This window comes from Melospiza georgiana, chromosome 6 (genome assembly GCF_028018845.1).
Source record: "Melospiza georgiana isolate bMelGeo1 chromosome 6, bMelGeo1.pri, whole genome shotgun sequence".
In the NCBI taxonomy this organism is placed as follows: Eukaryota; Metazoa; Chordata; class Aves; order Passeriformes; family Passerellidae; genus Melospiza; species Melospiza georgiana.
This window is the reverse complement of record NC_080435.1, coordinates 57,652,943-57,678,739: the sequence shown is the minus strand read 5'-3', so window position 1 is coordinate 57,678,739 and position 25,797 is coordinate 57,652,943. Positions and strand designations below refer to the sequence as shown.

At 43.5% G+C, this 25,797-nt stretch overlaps 1 protein-coding gene across 1 annotated transcript in view; it reads left to right on the top strand.

The window, feature by feature from the left end:
* Window positions 1-224: 224 nt before the first annotated feature.
* The window catches only part of RHOJ (ras homolog family member J), a 55,081-nt gene continuing 29,508 nt past the window's right edge, over window positions 225-25,797 (top strand). The window contains exon 1 of the mRNA XM_058026284.1: window positions 225-447. Within this exon, the coding sequence (XP_057882267.1) occupies window positions 270-447 (178 nt within the window). The 5' untranslated portion in view covers window positions 225-269. The remainder of the gene's footprint in view (window positions 448-25,797) is intronic.

The window sequence follows — 25,797 nt, the reverse complement described above, 5'->3', positions numbered from 1 at the left end:
TTTTTTTTTTTTTATGCTACTCCTCTCTGTGTGCTTAATTTATTCACCTCGATGATCCTCTTGACTGATCTGGTAACTGTTAGAAGCGGCTGTGACAGCCTGGAAACATTAGTATGATTTCCTGAGTTTGAGATTTGCTGCTCTCCCCCACCTCCCCACCCCCCTCCTTCTCCAAACTCAGGAAAAGTCAATACAATCGCACTTCATTTTTCCTTCATGTGCACTTGGAAGTCCTGTGAGCAGCAAGAGCAGCGGCGGCAGCAGCAAGAATGAACTGCAAGGAGGAAAATGACAACTGCACTGACGGGAGCAGGAGCAGCACCAAGAAGATGCTGAAATGCGTGGTGGTTGGGGATGGTGCAGTTGGGAAAACCTGTTTGCTGATGAGCTATGCCAATGATGCCTTCCCAGAGGAGTATGTCCCCACTGTGTTTGACCACTATGCAGGTAAGAAAGTGCTTTAAAAGAAATTTAATGGAGAGCTGCAGGGCAGCCAGGTGGGAGGTGAAGGCAGCTCGAGGAGAGGACAGTTCAAAAGGGATGCACGGGTTACTTCTTGTCCTGGAATGTCATTCAGGCCTGGATGGTTGCCAGGCAGCTTAGATGGCAGCTCATAAAATTGGGACAATGCAGGATTTATTCAGAGAACTTATTTGTTTGCTTCTTATTTTTGTCTTGTTTTTGGCGAATAAGAAGCGTTAGGGATGCAGTTAAATCCACTGTGCTTTGGGACAACAAATGTAATTCAGCCTCTATCACTTTATATTCTCAGTTAGTTTTTGAAGTTCTGAGCTTTGCAGTTTGCAGTTAGGAAGACTCTCTATATATATGTACATATATATATATATATATGTTATCACAATCTTGTCCCTCTTGGCAAATGATGCATAAATTACAATACTTATATCCTATTTAAGGAATAATCTTTGAGAATATGTCCTATTTAAGGAGTGATCTTTGAGAAAACCAGCACAGTCTCTTTCCAAGCTGTCAGTATATAACTCTCCTTCCAGTGACGTTTGTTACTCCATCTATAAATAGATTTTAATACTACAACTTGATGGTAGTGAAAAGCAGAAGAGGTGATTGATTTGAATCCTTCACAGTAGGGGAATTTGTAGTATAAGAAAAAAAACACAAACATAATCAAGATCACCAGAATATTCACTGCATTGTTGTGCAGAGCAGACCCACAGATTAAGCACAATATTCACAGGCCTCTCTCTGTAGCAATTACTGACTTTGTCCAGCTGTGTCCAAAGTTATCACACAGATGTTTCATAGACTAAAACTGGTGTTGAAACAGCTGCTTAAATTTTACTATCCCAAATTCTGCTGTTTTTCTTCTCACAGTGCTCCTTTTGCTCACAGGGTTTTTTAATGAGATCCCAGACACAGATTCTAGAAGCACTGCAAAACTCATTGCTTATCTTGCAGCAGCAGTTGGAGTTTCCCTCATTCTCTCCCCCCCTCCTTAAAAACTGAATTTTCATGGCATGGCTTATCATAGATTTTGTATTCTGTAATGGGAAAAATCCCTGTTTGCATTCTGGCTCTGTGTCAGGTTGAGCAGATGAACTGGCCAAACAAGAGAGCTGTGTAATTGCAGACTCTGATCCGTGGAAATGTGAAGACCTTTTCCTCCACAAGAGTGGGCAGCGTCACTTCTAATGCGAGCAGCTCTCTCTTTTCTCTGCCCTTCCCACCACACAGATTGAGTGATCCCTTTAGAAAAAAACATTTCCACAGATAAGATATACAACGTGTATTAAACTTAACATAATGACTGTTGGAAATAAGTGCTTCCATGAGCCACAATCCCTGAGGGCTGCCTTATACTGCAACAGCACCAACTTTCCTGTGATAACTTCAGATTTGCTCACCCTTTGCAGAATACTGATCCCAGCACCCACTGCCCTTCTCTCTCTTTCCTCCATGCCCTTCAAACCCCTCTGCCTATGGGAAAAGCCATCCAATAGCTGGTGCCAGACCATGTGGGCATCAGTCTTGGTGGTTTTGGTGTGAGCCTGGGGGCACACAAGAGTGCATCACAAGGGCAGTGATGCCAGCCAGGCAGGCTGGCACTTGGTGGGGGCACCACTCTGAATTTCTTCTCCCTAACCAGCCACAGGTGACTCTCAGGGACTTGCTTTGATTCCTTTCCTTCTGTCAGAAGTGTTGGAAATTGCCACTGGGCTCAAAAGGTACTGAGGGATATGAGGGCTGAGGGAAGGATGGGAAGATGAAGTAGCATAATCCTGATCTCTTTGGGGTAAAAGGAGTATGAAGGCACTTTTAAATCAAGCCTCATTTTCAGGGTTTGAAGACTTACCCTCTAAAGTATCTCCAGCTATTTTTATCTGCCTTCTTAACTACTATAGCACATAAATATAAAAATATTTTCAGTGACAAAACTCATAAAGATAAGGGGGGAAAATAGCTCTGTTTATTAACATGCTGTTCTGAGATAATCCCTGTCCAGTGGCAGTGGTCAAAACTAGCATTGATCACAAATGAAATTTCAGTTTTTTGAGGAATTCCATCATTTATTAAACCGATTTCACTGCAAAATTGCACACAGAGTCAAGTAGCAGGAATTACTTCTAGAGCAGAGTGCTGGAAAAAATCCCACTCATAAAAATATTTCATGGCATAAAGTATACCACAGCCTATTTAAAATACTGCGGGTATTGACTGAGCAAAGAACTCACTTGGGGCAACCTTGCCCTTGAGCTTACAGTTTTTAGGATCTTCTGTTGGATTTTCCACATCCATCTGCATAGCAGCCCATGGTGAAGAGGAGAGGTGGGACAGAGGTACCATGGTCACAGAGGTACCATGGGCATGGTGGCAGCACAGGCAGCACAGCACATGGGACAGCTGCACACATGGACAGAGCCTGAAGGGTGTAGGAGGCTCTGGAAAATCACATTGGAATTTACCCCAGGAAAATGGTTTGTCCACCCCTGTCCTTGCCACTGCTGAAACCAACTGTTTCAGTTTTCCCAAACAAGCTGAAAACATCAGATTCAATGGTTCATTTCTGTGCTGGAAATGCTCATAAGCAATTAATTTCTGCTGATTTTTGCAAAGCTTCACTTTCCATGGAAGGTTTTCCACCCAGGTGTTATTACCAGCACTGGTGTGTTAGCAAGGGCTTCCTCTTGCCTCACCAGGTCACAGCCTGGTTGTGACTCCTGGGGCATTTACCAAATTACTTCTTCCTAATGGAAAATGTAGGGGGTGGGGAGGGGAAGCATGAAAACCCAAGGATTCCAGTGGTGATCTCAGAGCAGCTTCTCACTGCCACGACTCCAGCAGCTCGGGGGAGACAGTGATGCTCTCCAGCCCAGCTTTGGGAAAAGCTCCAGCTGCACCAGTGCCATGGCCAAGGCCTTAACTGTTCATGGCCCTGAGGCACCAGCTCTGTGCACTTGTGCTGCTGCATCACATCTCCACAGTTACTGCAGCTGAAGCAGGTGGAGGGAGCAACAGGAGTGGTCAGGGGAAGAAACATCTGAGTTCCTGCACTGTTAGATCTGCACGGTGCTTATTCTGTGCCTTTCACATGAAAGAGCTTGAAACCACTTTATAAAAGTTGGGCCTAACCTGCCTTTAAGAAAATCAAAGGCAGGAGCTGAGTGTCACCCAGGCAAGGAGCAGATAACTCACGTAGGGAAGGAACAGATATTCCTACAGATAACTCACATATGAAAGGAGCAGATATTCCTGCAGGTAACTCACACAGGGAAGGATCAGATATTCCTGCAGGTAACTCACCAGGGAAGGAGCAGATAACTCACCCAGGGAAGGAGCAGATATTCCTGCAGATACTCACCAGGGAAGGAGCAGATAACTCACATATGAAAGGAGCAGATATCCCTGCATGTAACTCACCCAGGGAAGGAGCAGATATTCCTGCAGATACTCACCCAGGGAAGGAGCAGATATTCCTGCAGGTAACTCACACAGGGAAGGAGCAGATATTCCTGCAGGTAACTCACCAGGGAAGGAACAGGCATTCCTACAAATAACTCACACAGGAAAGGAGCAGATATTCCTGCAGGTAACTCACACAAGGAAGGAGCAGGTATTCCTGCAGGTAACTCACTCAGGGAAGGAGCAGATATTCCTGCAGATAAATCACACAGAGAGGAGCAGATATTCCTGCAGGTAACTCACTCAGGGAAGGAGCAGATATTCCTGCAGGTAACTCACATAAGGAAGGAGCAGATATTCCTGCAGGTAACTCACACAGGGAAGGAGCAGATATTCCTGCAGGTAACTCACTCAGGGAAGGAGCAGATATTCCTGCAGATAAATCACACAGAGAAGAGCAGATATTCCTGCAGGTAACTCACACAGCATTTACAGCTCAGACACAGCAGTGCCTGGCATGAAAAGCTCTTGGTGGCTCACCACGTGTGCAGCTGCACTGTACAAAAGTCCAGACCAGTTATTAGCTCCACACTAGTAATATCCTGCCTCAGATTTCACCCACAGTCCACAAAACCGAATTTCTTCAGGGCCTGTTGCCAATGTTGGGATGTGAGGGGTGTAGAGTAGGATCAGAGCAATGCCAGACAGATGGGGAGGGTAAATTTGTTCCTTGGATATGAAAATGGTTTCTTTCATTGGATGCATGGAGTTTTATGAGTCTGGGTATTTCTCAAGGCATTTTGAAGAGGTTTAGCTGGAGGCCAGAGCCCTGAGTAGGTTTCCTTGCTTTGGCGAATTTCCAAATCCTGCACTGGAAGTGTTTAGCCACAAGGCAAATGGGTGTTTCTAGGGCAGGCTCACCAAAGTGCTATCCCAGTGACAAACAGGATATTGCTGGCAATAACTGTAACAATGGGGGCTGTTTGGATAGTGACTAGATGCTTCAACATGCTGGCTCCACTCTGTCTTTTGAACATCAAATGCTGGTTTTCCACGAGCAAAGGTCTCTCAGCCAGGGTGACTTGTATTGTGCCCAGCTATGTGAGGTTACAAATGTTTATTTAGGGCTGAGGTTGGACCAACAAAAAAACTCAATTCAACAACTAGCAGAGTTGGTTTAATAGTACCAAAAGTGGCTGGCTTGCTCTGTGAAATACATAAGAAAAATGTGTGGTGCTACTTAGGAAGCCACTGAGCATCCCATTTTATATTCATGAAGCCTAAAATCATAGCAATTTTTAGCATGAAATTTATTTGCCCTAAAATTTATATTCAGGCTTCCTGGACAGGTGATCAATGTCCCAAGGCTGTCAGTATTTAATAGGCATTTGTATTATGCCCTTAATTATGTGCTGTGAGTTTTGGTCAGCCCTGAAATGTTCGAGCAGGACTAAATGATCACTGTAGGCCCCATCCATCTGAAACTCTTCCATTCTATTCCAGAATTTCTTATAAATTAAAAAAAAACCCTCTCCATGCTTAAGGAGCAGTAACAATGGCATGCAGCTAACTTGGCCCACTGTGCAGACAAGGGTGATTGGACTCATCAGATGGCTGAAGTCTGAGGAAAAGAGGGTTGTGAGTCTTAAATCAACTCCAGTTCAGGCTTAATACAGAGATGAATACCATACAAGCAGCTTTAGGAGCCAAAGTTGCATCTTTGATAGATGAGAGAGGTCAATCCCTCCAAGGCAGAACTGCAAAGCATCTGCAAGAAGTAGATGGTGTAAATACATCCCTCCTCCCCTCATGTGTCGGCACAAACTGGTGAACGTTTATAAATAGTGAACCCATTTGAAAAAAATTAGCATTGGCATGTGATCAGCTAATTAATAGCATACAGAATAGCTCAGCCTTGACTAGGGCTCTGTAAATTAAAAGCAATATAGAAGAAGAGAGACATTACTTACTGTTAGGAGACACATTTTTTGTTCTTCAGTGATGGTTCAATGTAATCTGTCTGACTTTGCACTGAAGTGAGCTGCAGCATCACCAGTCTCACAGAGCAGTGATCCCAACCTTGTGGCCAGACAAGCTGTGCAAGAAGGGAGAGTCTCCTGCTCTGGCATTTTTAGTAGCATGGAAGCAGTTTGACCTCTCCTGCCCAGCTTGTACCTGCGCAAATCCACAGATGTGTTATATCCTCTATATAGGATGCCTATAGTGCCTGTATGTCACAGCACTGACCCAAATCCCTGTTCCTCATGTCCTCCCATGGAAGAAAGGAGTTGGAAGTGGGCTGTCAGTGATCCATGGCTGGTTGCTCTCTGTCCTGGGGGCAGGCAGGAGCACCCAGGGGAGACAGGCCAAGCACCAGGCAGCTTGTCTGCCTTGCAGCCTCTCCCAAGGAGCAGGAAACACCAGCCAAAACATGGCAGAAACCCAAGGGGAGCCCTAACATCCCAAATTTCTCCAGCTACAGGCACAAGAGCACATCTGGCCACGCTTTTGGTGTGCTAGCCATTTTGAATTTATTGCTAATGCACATTGCTTTCAACCCATCCCTGCTTGCCACAGTGTGTGATAACCCCAAGATCATCAGTTTTGGATTTTTCCCTGCTGAAACTCTGACAGGGAAAGACTGCCCAAGTAGATCTGCAGTTTCTGCACGGGTGCTGCCGTGGGAGTCTTCACACTGCCACATTCTTGCGACAGTTGTCTCCTATAAACAGTCTTGGTAGCACATTAGAGAAACTCTTCATACAATGTTTGGGGTCATTAAACTCAAATAGATATAAATAGCACTGAAAGAGAGCTGTGATGTTTATTTGCATGGATATGTGCAGTGGGTTTTTTTTTCCTTTTAATGTTCATCCAATTTTGATCACACAGATTTGAACTTTAACCTTGAGACAAGGAAGCATTGACTCTTTTAAGAGCTGGCTCTTGAAACTGGCAGCCACTGAACAGATATGTTCATTTTGCCTCTCAGGAGCTGAAAAGACTTCTCTGCCAATCTTCCTGGTATCATCCAGAATAGACCAAGGATCTCAATAAAACAGTTGAACCATGAGGACACAACAAACCCACCCACTAATGTTTCTACAGCTGGATTTTTTGAAGATGAATTTTACAGAACCACTAATTTTCAGTCTCCCAACAGGAGGTTTAATTCTGTCCTGAGTCATAAAAGTCAGAGGTGATGTAGTGATCCTCAGGTTTTTCACATCCAGGAAGCCTGAACAGTCTTTTTACCGAAAAGATGCCTTTTGCCTGAATCACCATGGTTGTGATTCACACTAATTTGGGAGGCTCCACATACACCCCCAAGCATTTTAGGGCCTTTTCCTCCTGAAGGTGCTGTCAGTGTGCAGAGATCCAAGATAAATATCTGCTATCTCTTCCTCACACACATCCCTGTATTGTCCTGAGCCTGCACAGTCCACTTGAAGCCCATGGAGACAGAGGTGTGTGCTTTGGGTTTCTGTTTCTCGGGGCAGATGGTTTCTGCAGCAGTGCTCTGAGCACTGTGGTGACAAAGTCCCCATTGTCCCCTGCCCCTACAGCTGTGAATGGGGACAGCCTGCAGCACCCCAGCTGCTTCTTACCTTTGCCTCTGGATGTGTTGTGCAGCTTCTCTTAGTGCTGCTGCCACTCCTGGGCTTGTTTCACTTTGAATTAATGCTCCAGAGAGGCCCAGAAGAGCTCTGCATCAATCCCACACCCACCAGGAGCCAGGATTCAGCTGGCAGCCCGGAGATGCAGCAGCCCAACACAGAGAAGTGATTTCTCCAGCCAGTGAATGTCCTTGTGCTTGAAGCACACCAGGGGACAACACTGCACCAAGAATGACATTGTCAGTCTGAAAACTGGGTGTGGAGTAAGGAAACTACAGCACACAACACAAAGGATAGGGCCAGGAATTAGAGGAGTAGATGGAGCAGCCATGTTGCTTTATCCAGATTTATCCAGCCTAAATTCCACCTAAGCCCCACTGTCTACTCTTTTGTATTAGATATGTGGTGCTTGAAGGGCAAGAGGAGTCACAAAGAATACTAAACAAGGAGTTACACCATTTGAATGAGTGTTGGTGGTTTGGATGTAGAATGGTGGGATTTTTCTTAAGGTCAGACACAGGCCTGAGGGAATGGATTGGAAAGAAGGAAAAGTCAAATGGCTTAAAAAGAAATATTTCTTTGCATGGTATGTGATTAACCCAGGGAACTTATCACTTTCAAAAAGTTCTTGAGGACAGAATTTTAACAAGGTGTGCAAAAACGGAGGGTTGAACCATGTATTGGGGAGATTGAGTGCTATCATAAGCTAATGAAAAAGACTTCTGCAGGAAATGACCTGGCACAACTTTGGGTTTAGAGTATAGGACAAGACCTAAATTTGGCCTAGTGAATGGCAAATTATCGTAAAGCTGCCCACTGCTACATCAGAGATGAAGACACCAGGCTGTGAGTTTGGCCCAACCTGGCACCTTGTGCCCAGGGCTTCAGAAAATAACTTTTGGGCATTGTTCTTCTGATTTATGGATGGGCAAACAGATTTTGGAATTTTGCTTACCCAGCAATTCACTGCTGCAAAGAGACATGAAGGGATTTGAAAAAATTACCCTTTTCTTCTCCACTACTCCAAGATAGTCAAGCATGGTCTTTCCCTCCCTTTGTCATCTGCCTAGCATTGCAGGAGGTGACACCAGCTCAGAAGAACAAAACTGAAACTGTGGCCTCTGGCCCTTGAAGGACAATTTCTACAGCTTGAAATTAATCACATCCACTATCCCAAAATCAATAATTGACTCAGTACATGTGGCCAAGCAATCCACATGAGGGGACAAAGCCACTTTAAGGGTGGTGCCAGGCAGCCAAGCAGATGCTTCACAGCAGAAGATGCTCCACATGTAGGGAAGAAAAACAAAAATTCAGCAAAGAAGTCTAAGAAACCAAATTCCTAGACATGAAAACTTCATTTCTGCCAGATGTGGCAGTTTTTTCACTAAGTCCTCATTGCAATGTCTTAGTTACTGATCAAGTCAATGCTAAATACTTCTGCTAAAACTTGCTTCTCATTTTCTGCTCTTTTGATAAACTTCATACTTTGATGTCTGCACTAGTGATACACATCATGGCTACTCTGCATGACTGAGTAGATTTTGCCATGCAGGCAGTGCCTTTCCTATGTTCTGAATTTCCATTTGTTATGGCCAGACCTAATGACATCATGGAAATAGCAAGGGATGAGGAAGAGCAAACATATTTCCTTCAATTGTTCTCTTCAGACAAAGTCATTAAACAGTAATGACATCTCCTGTCAAATTAATATTTATCTTTGCAATGAAAAAATACAAGTTTTTTATATTTCTCATCTGCTTTTAAGAGTGACCATTTGCCATTCTCCACTTATATTGTCCTTGTACCCTGAGCTATGGGTATTCCACCTAAGTCAGGGAATATGTTACTAAAGAATGAAAGTTTTGGGAATTGTCACCCAATATTTTATGCCAAGGGGGAGTGAATTAAGGAATTCTAAACAGTATTATTGAACGAGAATTCATTTCTTTTTTTCTCCCTAAATAATATCTGGGGAAATTAGTTTTAAAGTAATGTCTAATAATTAAAAGATTACCAAAAAAGTTTATTTACCTTATTTAACATCATTTGCATTCAAAATAAGAGGTCTCCCTCCTTCATAGATTTAAGGCTGAGATCAAAATCCTCTACTTAAATGGAAAGTCATATGTGAGTCAGGATGGCTTGGAAGGGTCCTGAGGGACATGGTCACTTGCTGGGAGTCATTGTCCCCTAGCTGGCCCTCATATCCAAAGGGTTGTTTGGGGTCCCAGGGAAGGGGAAGGCCTGAAGGACCATGACAGGCTGTTATTTTAGCTAACACAGTTCTCCACATTCAGTGTGTGTCCAGCACTGGGGTTGCCCCAGGGTTGCCTTTTTACCTCGGGAACTGGCACAGCAATGAATCCACAAATACACCAACCACCCTCAGGGGAAGAAAAGGCTGGAACAGAAACTTTCACTGGCAGGAGAAATACTGGGGGGAAAAAAAACAAGAAACAACTCCCAGAGGAAGGAGATGGACAGCTGTGAAAATATTCCCAAGCACAGTGGCACGGGAGGCACAGTCCGGAGGGTGATGGCATTGGAGCAAGAAGGAAAAAGCAGCACAGTGCTGTGCCAACATCCTCACTCCTGGTTCAGGACAGTGTAAAAGTATCGTCAGCTGGGGGCTGTGTACAAATCACCAACGGGATGGGACTGCTAGGAACGTGCCTTGAGCTGTTTTATTTTCCAGCATCAGTCTCATTACATGGTTATGACAATGGGAAGATGCCACCAGCTCACATCCCAGGCAGACAAAGAACATAATATTACAACTTACTTTAAAAGTTTTTTGACCAATCCCACAAAGCAAAAGCATATTTACAGTGGTTCCATCAACCACTATAAGCACACGTACCTTTTGTTAAAACAATTCTTGCTTATTTCAAATACAATACCTACTTGTAAGCCTTAAAACACAATGCACAGAGCTCCATTATTATGCTTCAAACTTCCTAGTATCTTGCTAGATAAACTTTTCTGTAGCTTAGGGAGTTATTCTAGACCAGCGTTAATACACAGACCATTGTTCTATTTGTCCTTGCTTTTCTACTTTTTAAATTATTTTTCTGCTGACCTATCTCATGGCTACTGCTTAGCTCTAATCACAGTTCTACTGTCTCTGAGGTCTGCCTTTTGCAGCTTTCCCAAAACCCTCTGATTTTGTGGGTTCCCACATAAAAGTGTCTCATGGAAACAGCAATCCCAGGGGTGAGCACAGGAGCCAGCAGTGAGGCACCTGAAAGGGTTAAAGAGGGCTGTGCAGAGGGGCTGGGCAGAAAGGTCCTGCCACAGAGCAGGAGGATGCCTGAGATGACTCACTGGAACTGCTTTCCAGCCCCTGCTAGCAGAGGCCACGTCTCTCACTGAATTCTCTCTGGCCCTGACTCCAGCTCTAACTCTGAAGTAATGGCATTAACAGTATCTGCCCATGCTCAGCTCTCTGCAGACTTTAAGGGAAAGCACAGCTTCAGCAATGAGTGGGAAAACATACATGTTCAAACATAGCATTAATTTCTGTCCCCTGGGAGATGGGACCAAAAGAGCATCTATTTGCAATAATATGCTGCTCTGCTGAGAACAGACTTAAAGGAAAATCCCATAAGGTTGGAAAATGTGTTTTAAGTTCACAAACTGTCTCATGCTCCATCTTCAGAGCTGGCAGCCATCCAGGTGCTGTGTCCTCACAGGCCAGACCCTCCTCATGTAGGACACACATGGTTTCTGAGCAATGCCCCCAGCTCCAGAACTGGCTTTCTCCCATAACTGGGTGTAAAGTCAACATCTATGTCTAATTTTGGGAGCCCAGTTGCTGAAGTCTCTGTCCACAAGCAGCAGAAATGCAGAGACTTGATTTTTTATTTAGAAGTCGAGGCATTTCCACAAGGGAATCTCAGCTCTGGCACAAACTCACACTGAAAAGGCCTCCTGAGACCCTCTATTTTATGTTGTCTGTATCAAGCAGTGGCTTGTGGCAGTAATGCCCAGGACCTCATGCTGCCCATTCCAGCTGGGTTTGGGCTGGATGATCCTGCTTCCCAAATGGCTCCACATGGGCACACAAACTTCCCTGAGGGCTCGTGGTGTATCTGCATATAAATCACAAAATAGCCCTATGTATAAATCACAAAAGAGCTGTTTTGAAACTGCATCTTTATTTTTGTTTAGTTATGGCTACACACAAACATTTTCAGCTGTATCAAGAACACAAAGGAGACAGTAGAATTGCCTGTACTTTCTGTCTAGTTTGAGTCCATTTTTGCTCATTGAAAACTTGCCACCAAAATTTTCTGCAAAAACACGAACAACTTCTAGAATGCTATGATTTAAGCTCCTAGAAAGACCCTTTATCTCCCCAGTACAGCTCTGCTTTGTTCTGGGTAGCCAGCAATGTAACCAGTGAATTGCAAAAATCCAGCACAGTTCCCTTCATCTCACTACCTTCTAGTTACTGCTCAGGATATTTTAAGCCTCTTCCAGGAACACAAGGGAGCAGCACCTCTCATTTTTAAAAAAATATATGTGAAGTACAGCTTTAAGAAAATATTTTCCAGGAATATCAGCCATGAAAACGGGATCAATCTCAACATTAAAAGAGGAGTTCATACTCAAAAAAAACTCAGCTAATCTGCCAGAAACCAGGCCTTATGGATGAAGTCCAAATTAGCTGAGCCAGCTCATGATATCATTAATATGGAGAATTTTCCCTGCCACGCATAGAAATAGTCTCTCACAGATTGTGCCACTTGAAGATCTGCTGGGCATTTACCTAAACCATTTGGTTTGGTTCAAGTCCAGTTGGGTGAGGTTGCTGTGGTTCTTTTATTTTGATACTTTAGAGTGTTAAGTGCATTTTCTCCCTCAAGTGTCCCTCACGGGAAACTGCTGAAATGGTGAAATAATTCATTCTTCCATTATTTGAATCACATTGCCCAATTTACTTCCTTTCCTGTAAAGAGCTCCTTGTAGCAATACCATAAGTCCCTCCTAATGCTTCCAAGGAAGGAAGAAGCAACAGGGAGTGTGAATACAGAATGAGGTCCCAAATCTGAAGTAATGTTTGACAAAGGGAATCTGTGCCAAGATAATGGGGGAACAGCAATAACTTGTGTTCTCTCCATATGGTGCTCCCAACTGGGCTTCTCTCCCCCTGCCTTCTATTTAAATGCATGAACGTGAGAGATTAGGAAAAGAAAAATAATAATGCAAGTCTTGCAATGGTTTTGCAAGGAGAACAGTATTTTGAGACGATCCCCAACAGGGTGGAAAATCCTGAGGACACAGGGGAGCCTCATCCCTGGCCAAATGCATTCACAGTATGTCTTGGTGAGGTGCATGAGACAATTCTTACAAAAACCTCCTGACCAGAAGGCACTTTGTACTTCCCATCACATGTAGTCTTTTCAGGTCCTGATTTCCTTTCTGCTGCTTCCTCCAGCTTTCAGAATGAATAGCCATGTTTCCTTTTCTTGGTAGTTATTTTCCACATTGCTTTTTTTCTCATGAGCAGGGTCTTTCCACCTGAAATGTTAAAGAAAAAGAAAGACAGATTGTCTTCCCAAAGCTTTCCTGGGTACAGCATAGGCCATGGAGCTGGCCAGAACCAGCTATGGATCCTGCAGAGCCACCTCTGAGGCAGCTCTGGGTCCAAAACCAAACCACAGACATTGCACACATAGTGGCTGCCCTGGGTGATAATTGGTACCAGGTGTCTCTTCTGATTCCCTCTGATGCTGCCAAGCTGGCCAGGGCCAAGGGCATGAGAGCAGATGTTCTTCCTCCTGACAGATGTCAGCTCTGCCCCATGGAAAATGTCATCTGAGATGAGTGAGAACCAGCAAGCAGCCAGACAGGGATGGTGGTGGGACCACCCCACGGTGACCACTATCCATTCCAGCAGCCACCTCTTTCCTGGCAAAGCCCTGCCACAGAATTCCATAAAAATATTATCTCAGCATTGTCTAGGTTAGAGAAGGTCGAACAAGCCAAGGAGCTGCATGAGAACCAAAAAAAAAATGCCCAAGTAAATAGGAGAGAAGAAGTGGAGAAATGTGGGAAAGGAATGTACATCCTTAGATGATGGGGGGGAAAGGTATGTTTAAGATCAGACAGTCCATAAGATGCCCATAAATCATAAAACAAGTGATTTGTAACAACTGTGTTTTGGGGGATATGACTCATGGTTTTAAACTTTTGGGGTTAGCAAAAGTTCTGGCCAGAGCAATTTTCATGAACTGTCCCACCAAGAGAAAATGCTGATTCACGAAAGCTGAAGCATTTTTTAAATACTTGAGAGGACAAATTCTTGAGGTCCAGGGCCCTCTGGTTATTTCTGACAGTGCAGCAAAAAAGGCCCAAATTGAAAACATAATATCTGAAGGTTTTGTTTTCATTCCATTGTAAAATGAAAACAAATTGTAAAACCTCAGAAGTTGTCGCAAAGCTGAATTATCATCCCCTGGCCAGTTCTACTTAGCTGTTGTTATTATCCTTTTTCCAGTTGCTGTATTGCAATCATTAACCAAGGGCAGGCTTCCTCTAAGTGAAATATTTTTGCAGCAAAGACAAAAAATTCCAAGGAAAGTGCTTCAAATAACATGAGTTTAGGTGTGGTTTTGGGCTCTCTCAGCATGAAGAGCTGCAGTGGTTGCAGGGAGAGGCTGGCAATCCTCAAAGCCTTGGCAAAGCTGATGGCAGAACCAGGCAAGTGCTCAGGAGAAGGGAAAACAGTCTTTGAGCTGAGTGTTTCTCATTCTGTCTTCACTCTCTCTTGGAGAGGGGTTTTTTCATCTTCTATTTTGATGACTTCTATCATCACATAAATGCGCAATAAATCCACATTTCTGATTTATAAGGCGATATATGTTTCATTCCCAGAAGAAGGAAGTTACCCCAAACACTCTCAAAGGTTTTCAAGGGACGTCTTCCCTCTGCCAGACACAATCCTGCTCCAGTGAGCGGCCCCCAAAGTTTGTGACGCTGGAACAAGGACTTAGCTGTGCTGCCCAGTGGACATGGAGGGAGGTGTCTGTGCCCACGTTCTAGAAATGCTGTTTGTGAACTGTGGAGGAAACATAAAGGACCTCACTGGGACCTCATTCTGCATTCACTTAGGAAGAACACCGTTCTATTTAGGGGAACTGGGTTCTGTGCAATCAGTTCAGCTGAAATTCAGCCTATATCCCCATTTCTGTTACATCACCTCCAAGATCCCTCCCATACATCTGCATTTCTGCTGTCTGTCATGTTAACAAGCCAAGGCACTGCTGTTTGATAGGAGGGATTCATTCCATAAGCCTGGAGCTAACACAGTCAGTCCTTCCCAGGAGCTTCTCCAGGGAGGGCTCAAAATCCTGTCACAAGCATGAATTACATCTGACCTAAGGAAGTTCATTTGGGGTGTCTGAGGACCACTGAATTTCAGATTTCCTATGTGGGCAACCCTTCTGAATGTGTTCCTGCTGTGAGCTGTCAGGCAAGAAATAAAACAGAGACAACAGAAGTAGTGAGAAGTCACTACTGATGGTGCCTGATGGATTTTCTCCCTCAGAAGAGCTGGAAGCATAACCTGAAAGAGGCTGGTTTCCTTTCCCAGTCAGTGTGATGGGTGTGGGTGCCTAAAATTAGATATAGCCTCTATTAGTTGTAAATATTTATGCCTGTTGCCATAATAGATGGCTTTTAGTCTGAAGATCTTCAGCATGAAGAAATTGTGGTAAATACATTTTCAGACAGAAAAAGGAAGGAGTAATAGATTTTAGGCAATGTTTTTCAAGGCTGGCTGTGCTCACACAAGACTTGGGTTCATCTGGTTTTGGAAGGCTCACAGTGCTGGGGCCAAGCAAATCTAAGTCAGGAAACCCTTGAGGGGAAGGAATGTATGACATATGATAAAAAGACAATAGATGAGTAAAATAAGAAAAAGAAGCAGGTATTTTAATTAATGCAATTCTGTGCAAAATTCTAAGCTCCCGAGGAATCAGAATAAAGATACAGATACACAGTAGATAATTTCTTCAGAAGAAGAATAAAGTATCAATTTTCTCCTTTTATATTTACAGAACATGCAGGGAAATGCTCATATATTAATAATTCCATGCTTTATTTTTGTCAAAGAATTAGATTACAAACAAGCCATATGTTTGGGGATTTTTTCCCCCAAATTTCATTCTTTGTTGTAGTAATTTGTATAAACAATTAGAGAAGTACCTATAGTTTCCATTTCAGGGAATTTTCCCCCAAATAATTTCACAGATGCGTCTTGCTAAGCAAAGACAACAGTTCTAATGTCCCTCTCTATTTCAATTCCTGTTAATTACAGGGGCTTATTAATAAGCTTTATTTCTCTCTGTGTTTTGGAATAGTCAGAGGAATAAGAGGTTGATCAGCAGGGGAATACAGATGCCATTTCTCCAATTCTGGGAAATCTCCTGTGTACCTGCTCAGAGAAAAGCAACTCCACCAAAATCCTGGTAAGGGCCAGAGTTCACCAGCAACAATAGGAGAGAACAGTAACAGGAACCAGAAAGTCAGGGCAGATCAGGCAAAACAAACACCAACTTCAAAAAATGTGCAGAGCCCAGAAGGAAACTGGACTTTGGCATTCACACTGTACAATGGAGTCTTTCCCAGGGCAGAAAAATATGTAGTTGGCTGGAAAAGATTTCTCTCTTGCCTGCACACCTCAGGCCACGGCCAGATGTGAGAGGATGAAAAATATATTTACCTCTTATGGAAAATTAGAGCAGGGTTTTTGGAGCCACCTTGTAGAGCTGGAGATCCTGTTCAAATTCAGCTTGGAAACAGAGATTTTGGGAAATCCTCCCCCCTCATTTTGCCTTTTAAGATGTTCAAATCCTCTCATTCAGCTTCATGAAGCTCCTCCATGACCAAGAGTCCTGTCACAGCCAACAGGGTCTTCCCTGCAGGCCAGCAGGAATCCCACCCTCAGCACCCACTGCTTTAGTTTATAAAATGGTTTGTTTGGGTGGTCATTAAACCCTTGGCTATGGAAATACAAGTGCTCAGTAGGAGTCTCAGCATCAGAGACTTTGGTAGCTGTAGCAGAGGATGTTTGACATCACAATTTCTGCAGTCACCCACTTGGAGGGAAGGCCACAAATTCCCTTAGCTCAGCAAAAGCACAGAGTGACTGGGAGATGATCACTGACACAAGGAGTGCAATGGATACACTCCAGATGTCTCTTTAACATCTGCTGGGATTTATATTCACCCATAGGCAGATGGGAAACCTCAGTTCTGAAAATGAAAAAAAAAATCCATGGGCTGAGTTTACAGTAAGGTAGCCAAGACTAGAGCTTGTAGTGGTTTGTTTGTCATCCAGCTATTTCTACAAATACCTCCCTCTGCCCTCTTGGACACCAGGGTGTGTATTTCCCAGACTTGTAGCTGTCTTAAAAGAAAACAGATCTTATACCAGGAAGAAGTGAGACTGTGGAGATCAATATGTCTGAAGGAACAGGGGTGGGAAAAACTCCAGGGAAAAAGGTTCAAGAGGGAAAGCATATTTGTTAGAAAAAACCTCTGCAGTTTGCAATCATCCACATAGCCTTGGGTGAAAAAAAAGAGCTTTTCTGGAGTGAGCAAACATAGGCAAGCATGACAGCACAGGCTAAGGGACATGGTCCTGAGTTCAAAAGGATATGGCCCTTGTTTCACCTTGAAATTACAAAGTGAACAGAAGGTTATGAGTATGAAATTATCTGTAAGATTGAGTTAATTTGTCCCTGGTGTGTTCCTGTAATTACAAGAGGATATAATTTTTCCATAACTCACCCACAGCTTACTTTAGCCCTGGTTTTGTGGACACCAATCCATCACTGACCAGGTGGAAATAATCTGAGGAGTGTCTGACTTGCACCATCTGTTTGTTAATTGTCAGGGAGCCCCTCAGATACCCCAGGCTGCCTTATGAACATACCAGCCACAATTTAGCATTTTAGCTGAAGGGGATGGGTTTGAAGAGATATATAGGGGTACATTTCCTGACATTTTTCTCATCCTAATTTCTCCAGAGGGTCTCTGCAGAGGTCAATCCATCTTTTATTTGAGAATCTGCTTCTAACTCAAAGTCCAAAGATCCTGAGTGTACAGAAGAATGTTGCTGTTCTGAGAGGGCAGAGATTTTTGAGAAACCCCTTTGTTTTGAAATCCTCTTAAAACCAAACCAAACCAGTTTCTTAGTGGTCCTCAGCGGTGCGGTATAAACAAGATTTAATTCTCATATCTTTGCCATTTGCTCACTGCTTTCCCCACTGAAATGGCACCAGCTGGCCATTATTATTTCACACTCTGGAGAGTTCAAATGTTCATGAGCTCTCTGATTCTGGGAGCTCTCATTACCAAGAGCAAGAAAAGTTTCTGGGCTGTTTGGTCAAAAAACACAGTTCATATATGAGCACAGCATAGTAATGCATACCCTGCCTAATGTTGAGCAACCCATTGCACACTATTGAATGCTTAAAAACAAAATGAACCACTGTTATTTTAGATGACCTTGATCATTAAAGCCCTGTGGGCAGCAGGCATCACAGCAGTTAATAGTAACAGCATTTAACATCAAGGAGTAGGATATATTAAGCAAACATTAAGTTCAACCCATAAGCAGTCTCTAGTATAAGCACAGCTATACATAAAAGCAGGTTTGTGTCAATACTCACATTTTATTTGGAGGGAGGCACTGGCCTGGGAGGGTCACACAGCTGCAGGGCAGGAACCACGGCCAAATCATCTGTGTCATGGACCAAAGCCTTACCCACAGCCTGCCCCGCTGCCCCCCCGTGCACTAAAGCTGCTCCTGCCTTTATTTCTCCCCTGGAAGAGCTCGAGGTTTAAGCCCTGTTTGCTTTGCCAAAACAGTTCCCAGTCGGCCATCTCATTGTGATTCTTTTCTGTTTCAGCGTCTGTTCCTACACAGGGAGTGGAATCACTCTGCTGAAGGCAATATTCCTGCTGGCATGGCCAGGACAGGGATTTCACCCCGTGCCCCAAAGCCTTTCCAGATGGGCAGCCAGGCTTTTCCTTTTATTGCCCTTCATGCTGTTTCTCCCAGCATTGAGTGATGCTGGAGACCACTGAGCTGAGCCCTGAGGGGAACAGCAGAAATACAGAGAGAGGGACTGTGGACCACAGCAAGTTCTTGTGCTTTCTGTCTCTAAAAGCTTCCCTCCAAATCTTCCTTCGGCCCCTGTGCAGGTATAATTACACATTTGCCTCCATGCATGGCAAGGAAAGTCCTTCCCATAATCATGTTTACACTCATCTGGGTTTAAACACTCATTAAAGATAAGCACACACTTGCGTGTTCTGCTGAAAAAAGCCCAGAATGAGGAAAGTCAGAATTACGCAATATGGAAAGAATACTCTCCATTTATTAAGCGTGTCTTGACAGCACATTAAAAAAAAAAAAAAACATTCTGGAGCTTTCTTCTGGGCCAAATATTTCTCCCACTTCATACCATAGGTATGCTCCAATTGTGCTGGGAGCAGAATGGCAATACTATGAGTCACTCCATATTGTAGGCTGGAAGAACCATATTTTGCTCCAGAATGAAACAAATCGTAGGCATAAGATTTAAAAGGCAGCTTTTTGTAAACTTTACTCCAGTGTGTTCTGGAGCACGTTTTGATCAGTTGCACCATCCAGTCTCTCTCCAACTACAGCCCTGGCTGTGTTTATTTTTAAATTTACAGTTGTGCTGGGAATATAGCATGTCCAAATTACCTTACAGTGGCGAGTGCAGGAGTTAAATTAATTTTTTGTGTTTCTTTCCAGAGCAACCCTCATGGCAGTAATTGCTGCCGCACACTTTTGCCATCAATTCAGTGTTGTGACTGTGCTGAAGCACTCAGGCACAGATGAAATGATGCTGTTCTTGCGTCTCATAAGGACTTGCTAAAGTGATCCAAATCTTTTTGTCTGCCAGCCTATAGGGAGTGGGAATGATCATCCTCCTGCTTTTGTTTTGCATAAATTACACAGGGTTGGCTCCCCAAGACCTCTGCAGGCTGAAGGTTTAGATTTATATTTTCTCAGTAGGGTGGAAGCAAAAAAATAATTTAATTCCTGGTTTTTAGCAGATGATGCAAAGCCTCTATGCTGTTCTGCAGTAGTTTCATTTGGAACAATCCAGCATTGTCCCCTCTGCGTAGGCTCAGCACCACTGGCCCAGCACAGTCAAACTGGAAACTTCAGAGGAGCACATGTCCCCAAAAAACACCCTCAGGGTTAAAAACAAACCCTGGGAAACAGGCCCCCGACCCACAGCCCTCCTCACTAGGAATGGAGCATTTTTAAATGCAGCTGCCTGTCTCAAAGCTGAAGGGACTGTTGCTGGTGTTTACTCTGGAAGTGCCTGAAGCACCAGCCGTGTTTTTCACTTCTGACAAGCAAAGCCCAAGTGGCAGAGCTTTGGCAGCCACACCAGCCAGCCACGCTTTCTAGGGCTTGCCTCTGAAAAAATAGCATCAGGATCCCTGTGTGGAACACACAGAAATCATGCACAGTGTTGGAGGTTCCTGCATATCCAGCAGCTGAAAAGCAAGGATTCCGTGCTGCAGTTCCCATCTCATACGTGGGTTTGTGTTTAACCTGCCAAGCCTCCCAACACCCCCTGCACACCTCAGTGGCTGCTCCACATCCAAGAAACCAGGGCAGAAGAGCAGCTCTGTAAATCTCCAGCTGCCTGGCCTTGGGTTCTGGCCAGGAATCCTTCCTTCCCCCCTCCATGGCCCACTCAACCCTCGTAAGCCCTGAGCTTTCCTGGGATCAGCTGCACCTGACGCCTTCGGTTCAGGGCTGCATTCCTCCAGGGAGCTTTCAATCCCTCAAAGGGTCTGCTCCAAGCAGGGGTTTTTCCTTCCCCTTAGGAAACCAACAGTGCAAAATAGCAGAGACTCCCTTCAGGGGATATACATGCAGATAAAGCCTTAAAATTTTTGATTGTGTGGAAATAGTTGCATGGCAGACAGAGACATTTTGCTTTTGGTGGCAGCATCCTCCAGAGACAGCCTTCCCGATCAACACAGCAACCCACACAGCTCTGGGGAAGCTCCACACTGCCTGGGTGCACACCAGAGCTGTGCACAGCACCCGTGGGAGCAGGGGGAAGGACATTACAGGGTTAAAAATACACACTATCAGGGTGGAAAAACATGTCCCGTAAAACCAGGTTGGGGTTATTTCTCTCTACATCAAGTCTGTCTTGCAAAGGCTCTTGGAATGGAAAGTATCCCAAAAGGTCACCAAAATAATAGAAGGTTTCAAAAATAAGGTGTGTAAAGGAAAAAAAGATCCAGTATTGCAGACATCAAGGCCAGGGACTGTGTGGAAAAACAGTACAGAGCAGCAAGGTAAAAGTCCAGAGGGAGCAGGGAGGAAGAGAGAATTGGAAGCTCAGGGCAGAAGGATGCTCTTTTTAAAATGGAGTTCATACCTACAGAATAGCCTAAATGACCTTCAACAGCCCAAAATTTAGAATAAAAGTTTTCTACTAAAATTCAACTGCCCAGTGAAATTCCTGCGGCCCAGTCAAAGCAGATACACAGTTCAGAGGAAGAGTGGGCAGGGGGTGAATGCTCATTCACATGGCCCAGCATCACATCTTCACCTTCTGAAGTCACACTGTCTATTCTTGTCCTGTTTATCTGGTCAAAGAAGAATCCACAGTATTATCCAAAAAAAGCCATTGTACCATCAACCTACTGTGATGGTTGAAGAGTGCACAGGCAAAGTAAAACAACCTTCACAGCATCCCTCCATCCTGAATCCAGTGGAAGTCCCAAGGAGAAGGGCATGTCTGTGGTGCCCCATTTGCTGTTGATCTAGCCTTTGGTTTTTAAGTTTTAAACTTTCTGTGTCATAATGAGATTTCCATTTCTTTTTTGATGTGTTTGAGGCCTGCAGGTTATTGAGTTTAAAAGCCAAAACATACAGACATAGAATTTTGCTTCAGGGTTGAAAAAACACATAACCTGTTGGAAGGGTGGGATCAAGTTAGCCTTTGTTCTCCCAAATTTCACATAAACAAGCATGCTCATGTATCATGTACAAGACAAGCAAAACCAAGAGTGCCTTTTTGAGCTGCAACATTACTAGCCCATGGTGGGTGGCAGGAACATATGTGATAGTTATAAGGCTTGAAATTTAGGACTTTGCTCCATAAAATGCCCACATGGATCAGATGAGGGGTTGCCACTTGTTGAATGGAATGCTGTGGACTGGGTCAGATCCTGACAGCCTGAACCACCTGGGACAGCATTTGCAGGCTTTGTGTGCATCAGAATTTGGTCAGAGATGCTTTGGTCCTCAGCAGCATTATTTGCCAGTGAATTGTTCTTGCTAAAATTCAACTGCCCAGTTGCAGTTGAATTGACATGCATGAACCTCTACATGCATTGACAACATGTAGAGATTGATGCAAAATAAAACCACAACAATATAAAACAAGTAATTTCCAATTCCTGCAGTGGATAATACTTTATGATGCATGAAATAGCTGTAATGCAGAAATAAAACAGAACAGACAGAGCACAGATTAATGATTTGAGGTTTTTTTAATTGTGATAATTATCCTTATGACTACAATATAACCATATAATTATACATTGAAACATATATTCTGCCTTTGTAAGACTTCTGGTGTAATTTCTCAGCCATTCAAAGCAGTCATTAAATGATGCTGGGAAACAGTCCACATTGTCTGATGTATTGCCTGCCTCCTCCCCCTCTGCCTTTGTGTGTTCTTCCTCACTCCTCCTCCTCCTCCCAATCAATTCCAGAGCTACAAAATACCACTGCCTGCCTCAAACTGTGGAAATCAGGGACAATTCCACCAAAGTCAAACCTGGGAGAGGTGGATCTCTTCAAACAGTGAGGAAGTCTCCTGGTCAGAGAAGGGGTTGAAGGCAGCTCATGGCAAGTGATGCCAAGAGAGGGCTTTAAATCTGCAAAGTCCATCTGAAAATCTTTCTAAATGTAAATGTGAGTGCAAGTGTGTGTGTAAACTTGTTCCTACAAAAACCCATTGATTTTAGAATACCAATTTCCCCTAAGAACATTATCTGAGTACAAGGACAACCAGCTCCACAGCAGAGCCTATGGCAGATTCTGTTTTGCCACATTTAGCATATATTCATGAGATCTTATATGTGTGCAAATATTAGACACTGAATCACCTGTCAGCACCTCTGGGAGGTATCTGCCATCTGCTGTTTTCCTGCTATCTGCCATTTGCTATTCCCAATGTCTTGCCTTGCACTGGCAGGTAGATGTGCAGTCAGGAGGTTTCCTGGGACCCTGTTTCTACCCTATCCCTTCTCGTGGAGCTGCATGTAATATCTTCAATTGTCTTTGGAGAACTGTGTTGTGTGAGCTGAGAGCTTTTTGTTAAAGGTTACTCATCAAAGAAACAAGGACAAGAGGCAATAATTAAATCTAAGGAGACAGAAAGAGAAAGATGAGAAGGACAAGAGAACTATGACAACTTTATGTAAAATTATGTGCAAACATTCTCTGCTGTGAAAAACAATTTATATCTAAATACATATGGACAGATGGGTTTGGTAACTCAGTGCTGCTTGAGACACTGGATCATTGGAAAAAAAATTTATTATTAAAGGAAGCCCTTCCCAAGCTGTGCAAGGACTGGTTTCTGATTTTGGTAGTTGTTTTAAATTATGTTATGTTTTGCTCAATAATAAAGAATCAAAAGCACAACTCAGTTTCCAGACCAGTTCTGACCTCTTAGCCAAAATAATGGAAAATTTTCAAAAAAGACAGGAGGGGATAGAAAAGCTCATCACAATGCCTTTGCTGTCATTGCTCTGTTTTCCCAGGGACAGCTGATGGAGGGCTGTTCCACTGGAGGTGGAATTTCAATTAAGGACTTAACATTTTAGTAAGTAGAGACTGTAAGAACAAACTTGTGGAAGCAGAACAGCCATATTAACTGTATTTATGGATTTGCATTCAGGCTGTGCCTGGAAAGGACAATGCAGGCTCTTTCATTTCCTATGGAAAGCTGGGTACAACAGAGCCATTCTCCTGAGCATGTTGCATACAGGGGAGGCATTGGCTGCTTTTCATGTTTGCAGAGTTCATCTCAGCAGATGGAGTCCCCATTGTGTTCCAGATGCAGCACACACACATCTGAGCAAAGCACATGGTCCAGAGCTGCCTCTCTTCTGAAGTGAAAATGAATCTTCAGCTTCTGCAGAACTTAGAGCTTCTGAAAGCCCCTTCCTGAAGTATTTTGTTCTTCCTTTCCCTGCTTTCTTAGTCCAAATACATAACATCTCTTGTGCAAATACATAACATCTCTTGTGCCTGGGCTGAAGACAGTAGAGTATGCCAGCCAACAAGCTCAGCTGCTATCATCCTTATTCATCACTGCATGCAGCCTGTGAGCTTGCCTTCAGAGCAAGAGCAAGCTCTCATGGGTGATCTGAGAGCCCAAAGCAGTGCCCTAAACTTCAGCTGCCATTTGGTGTTGGATCACACCATGTGCTGCTTTTGAAAGCTGATTCCCGTTCAGAATCAGCCACAGAAGGGGCATGGATCAGGTGTGAAGCTCCTGTGATTTATTAATTGGACAGGACTCCAAAGACCATTTTCTCCTGGTTTGGTTGGTCTTGAACACCAGCTTAAATCATCTGACATGGCTCATTATTATTGTTTTTTTCATATTTAAAGTGACAGCTCTTAAACCTTTTGTGCCAACAATCATTACTGTCCTAAAGAAGGATCTCTGAGACCTGAACATAATGGAGCACAGAGGGATGAACACAAGTATCCACTTTGCATAGTGATTTCACTTTTAAGGGTGACAGTTAACCTTCATTCCTAGGCTATTATTATCCTTCTAGTTGCATATGCTGTGAATTACAGGCAGTGTCAAGGTCAGATTAGGAAGGGGGTCTTGAAAGCCAAATCCAGCTTCCAATACTATCAACACAGTTTTTCCATTGACTCATTGGGATTCTACCCAAGGGAGACATCAGAAATGCTGGAACACCAAAGAACAGAAAACATAACCAAAGCACAAGGCTGGGGGCTCCGGGCATCTTCACAAAAGTCACTACAGCAGCAGAGGAGCAGGCTGAGAAACACCAAGTTTGGTAGCACAGTCGATGGAGCTTCTCTACATTTTTAAGCTTAGACAGCAATACAAAAAAAGACAGCTTACTCAGCCTCTGAGTGTGCTCACCAGATTGTCCCACTATTCCCTGTCATGTGAGATTTTCAAGTCTCATGGTGAAGCATGACCTTGGGAAGCCTGGAAGGGAAAACTTCTTTCAGGAACAGACATCTCTTGAGAGCACATCTCCTGTGTGCTCCCCAGACAAATTTGAGACTCTGTCACTGACAGACAGACAAACAGCTGCCTTGGCAGGACAAACTTCTGGGGCAGCTTCTAGCAGCAGAGAGACAGAAAGACAGAAGTGGTGTGGTCTCACTTAAAATTCGCAAACCTTACAGGAGCTCTGTTCTCTCAGTTCTTATTTCTGCTTCAAAAATAACTTGGGTCCACACAAAAAACCCAGGATCTAACATCTGAAGCTAAATGTTTAACTATGACTTTAATGTCTGCTGGTTTGTCATCAAAAAGATTTGAGTAAAAAATCAAGATTCACTTAAAACATAATTTTAAGACAATGTTTTTAAACAATTCAATGATTTTAGACAATTTTTAAGACAATTCAGTGATTGTCTAAAATCATTGAATCGCCTAAAAACATTAATTGTCTTAAATTTTTTAAGACGATTCAATGATTTTAGACAATTCAATGATTTTTTATACTCCAGGAATCACTGCATAATGCAACATGCCCATGCAAACCTCATGGATCTCTGTGTGTTTCCGTGCAAGGCTAACCTAATCCTTTATCTAGCTGGTGTCTAATTGGTTGAAGATGAGGGTTTGCATGAACAGCTGAGGGCAAAATTCAGGTCCTCATGGCTGGTAACAAGGTAGGACTTAATAGGACAGAAAAATGTAAATGTTTGGAGGAGGGAAAATGACAATTAAAAATATTTAGACAATTTCTTAAAAAATAAAGCAACTTTGGAGTTTCAAAAAAGCCTGACTTCATTTCTGATATACAGCTCCCAGAGAGAATTGGTGGCTTTGTGCTCTTCTGTCATTTTTCCACCTCTCAAAACTCCTTGCTGAAACACTGTCCAGCAAAAAGCTCAAGGCAAATAGCTGATTTAAAAATATGTGTCCTCTCCCAGCAGTCAGAGAGGGTCTGCAGGAACGCACACAACCGCAAGATC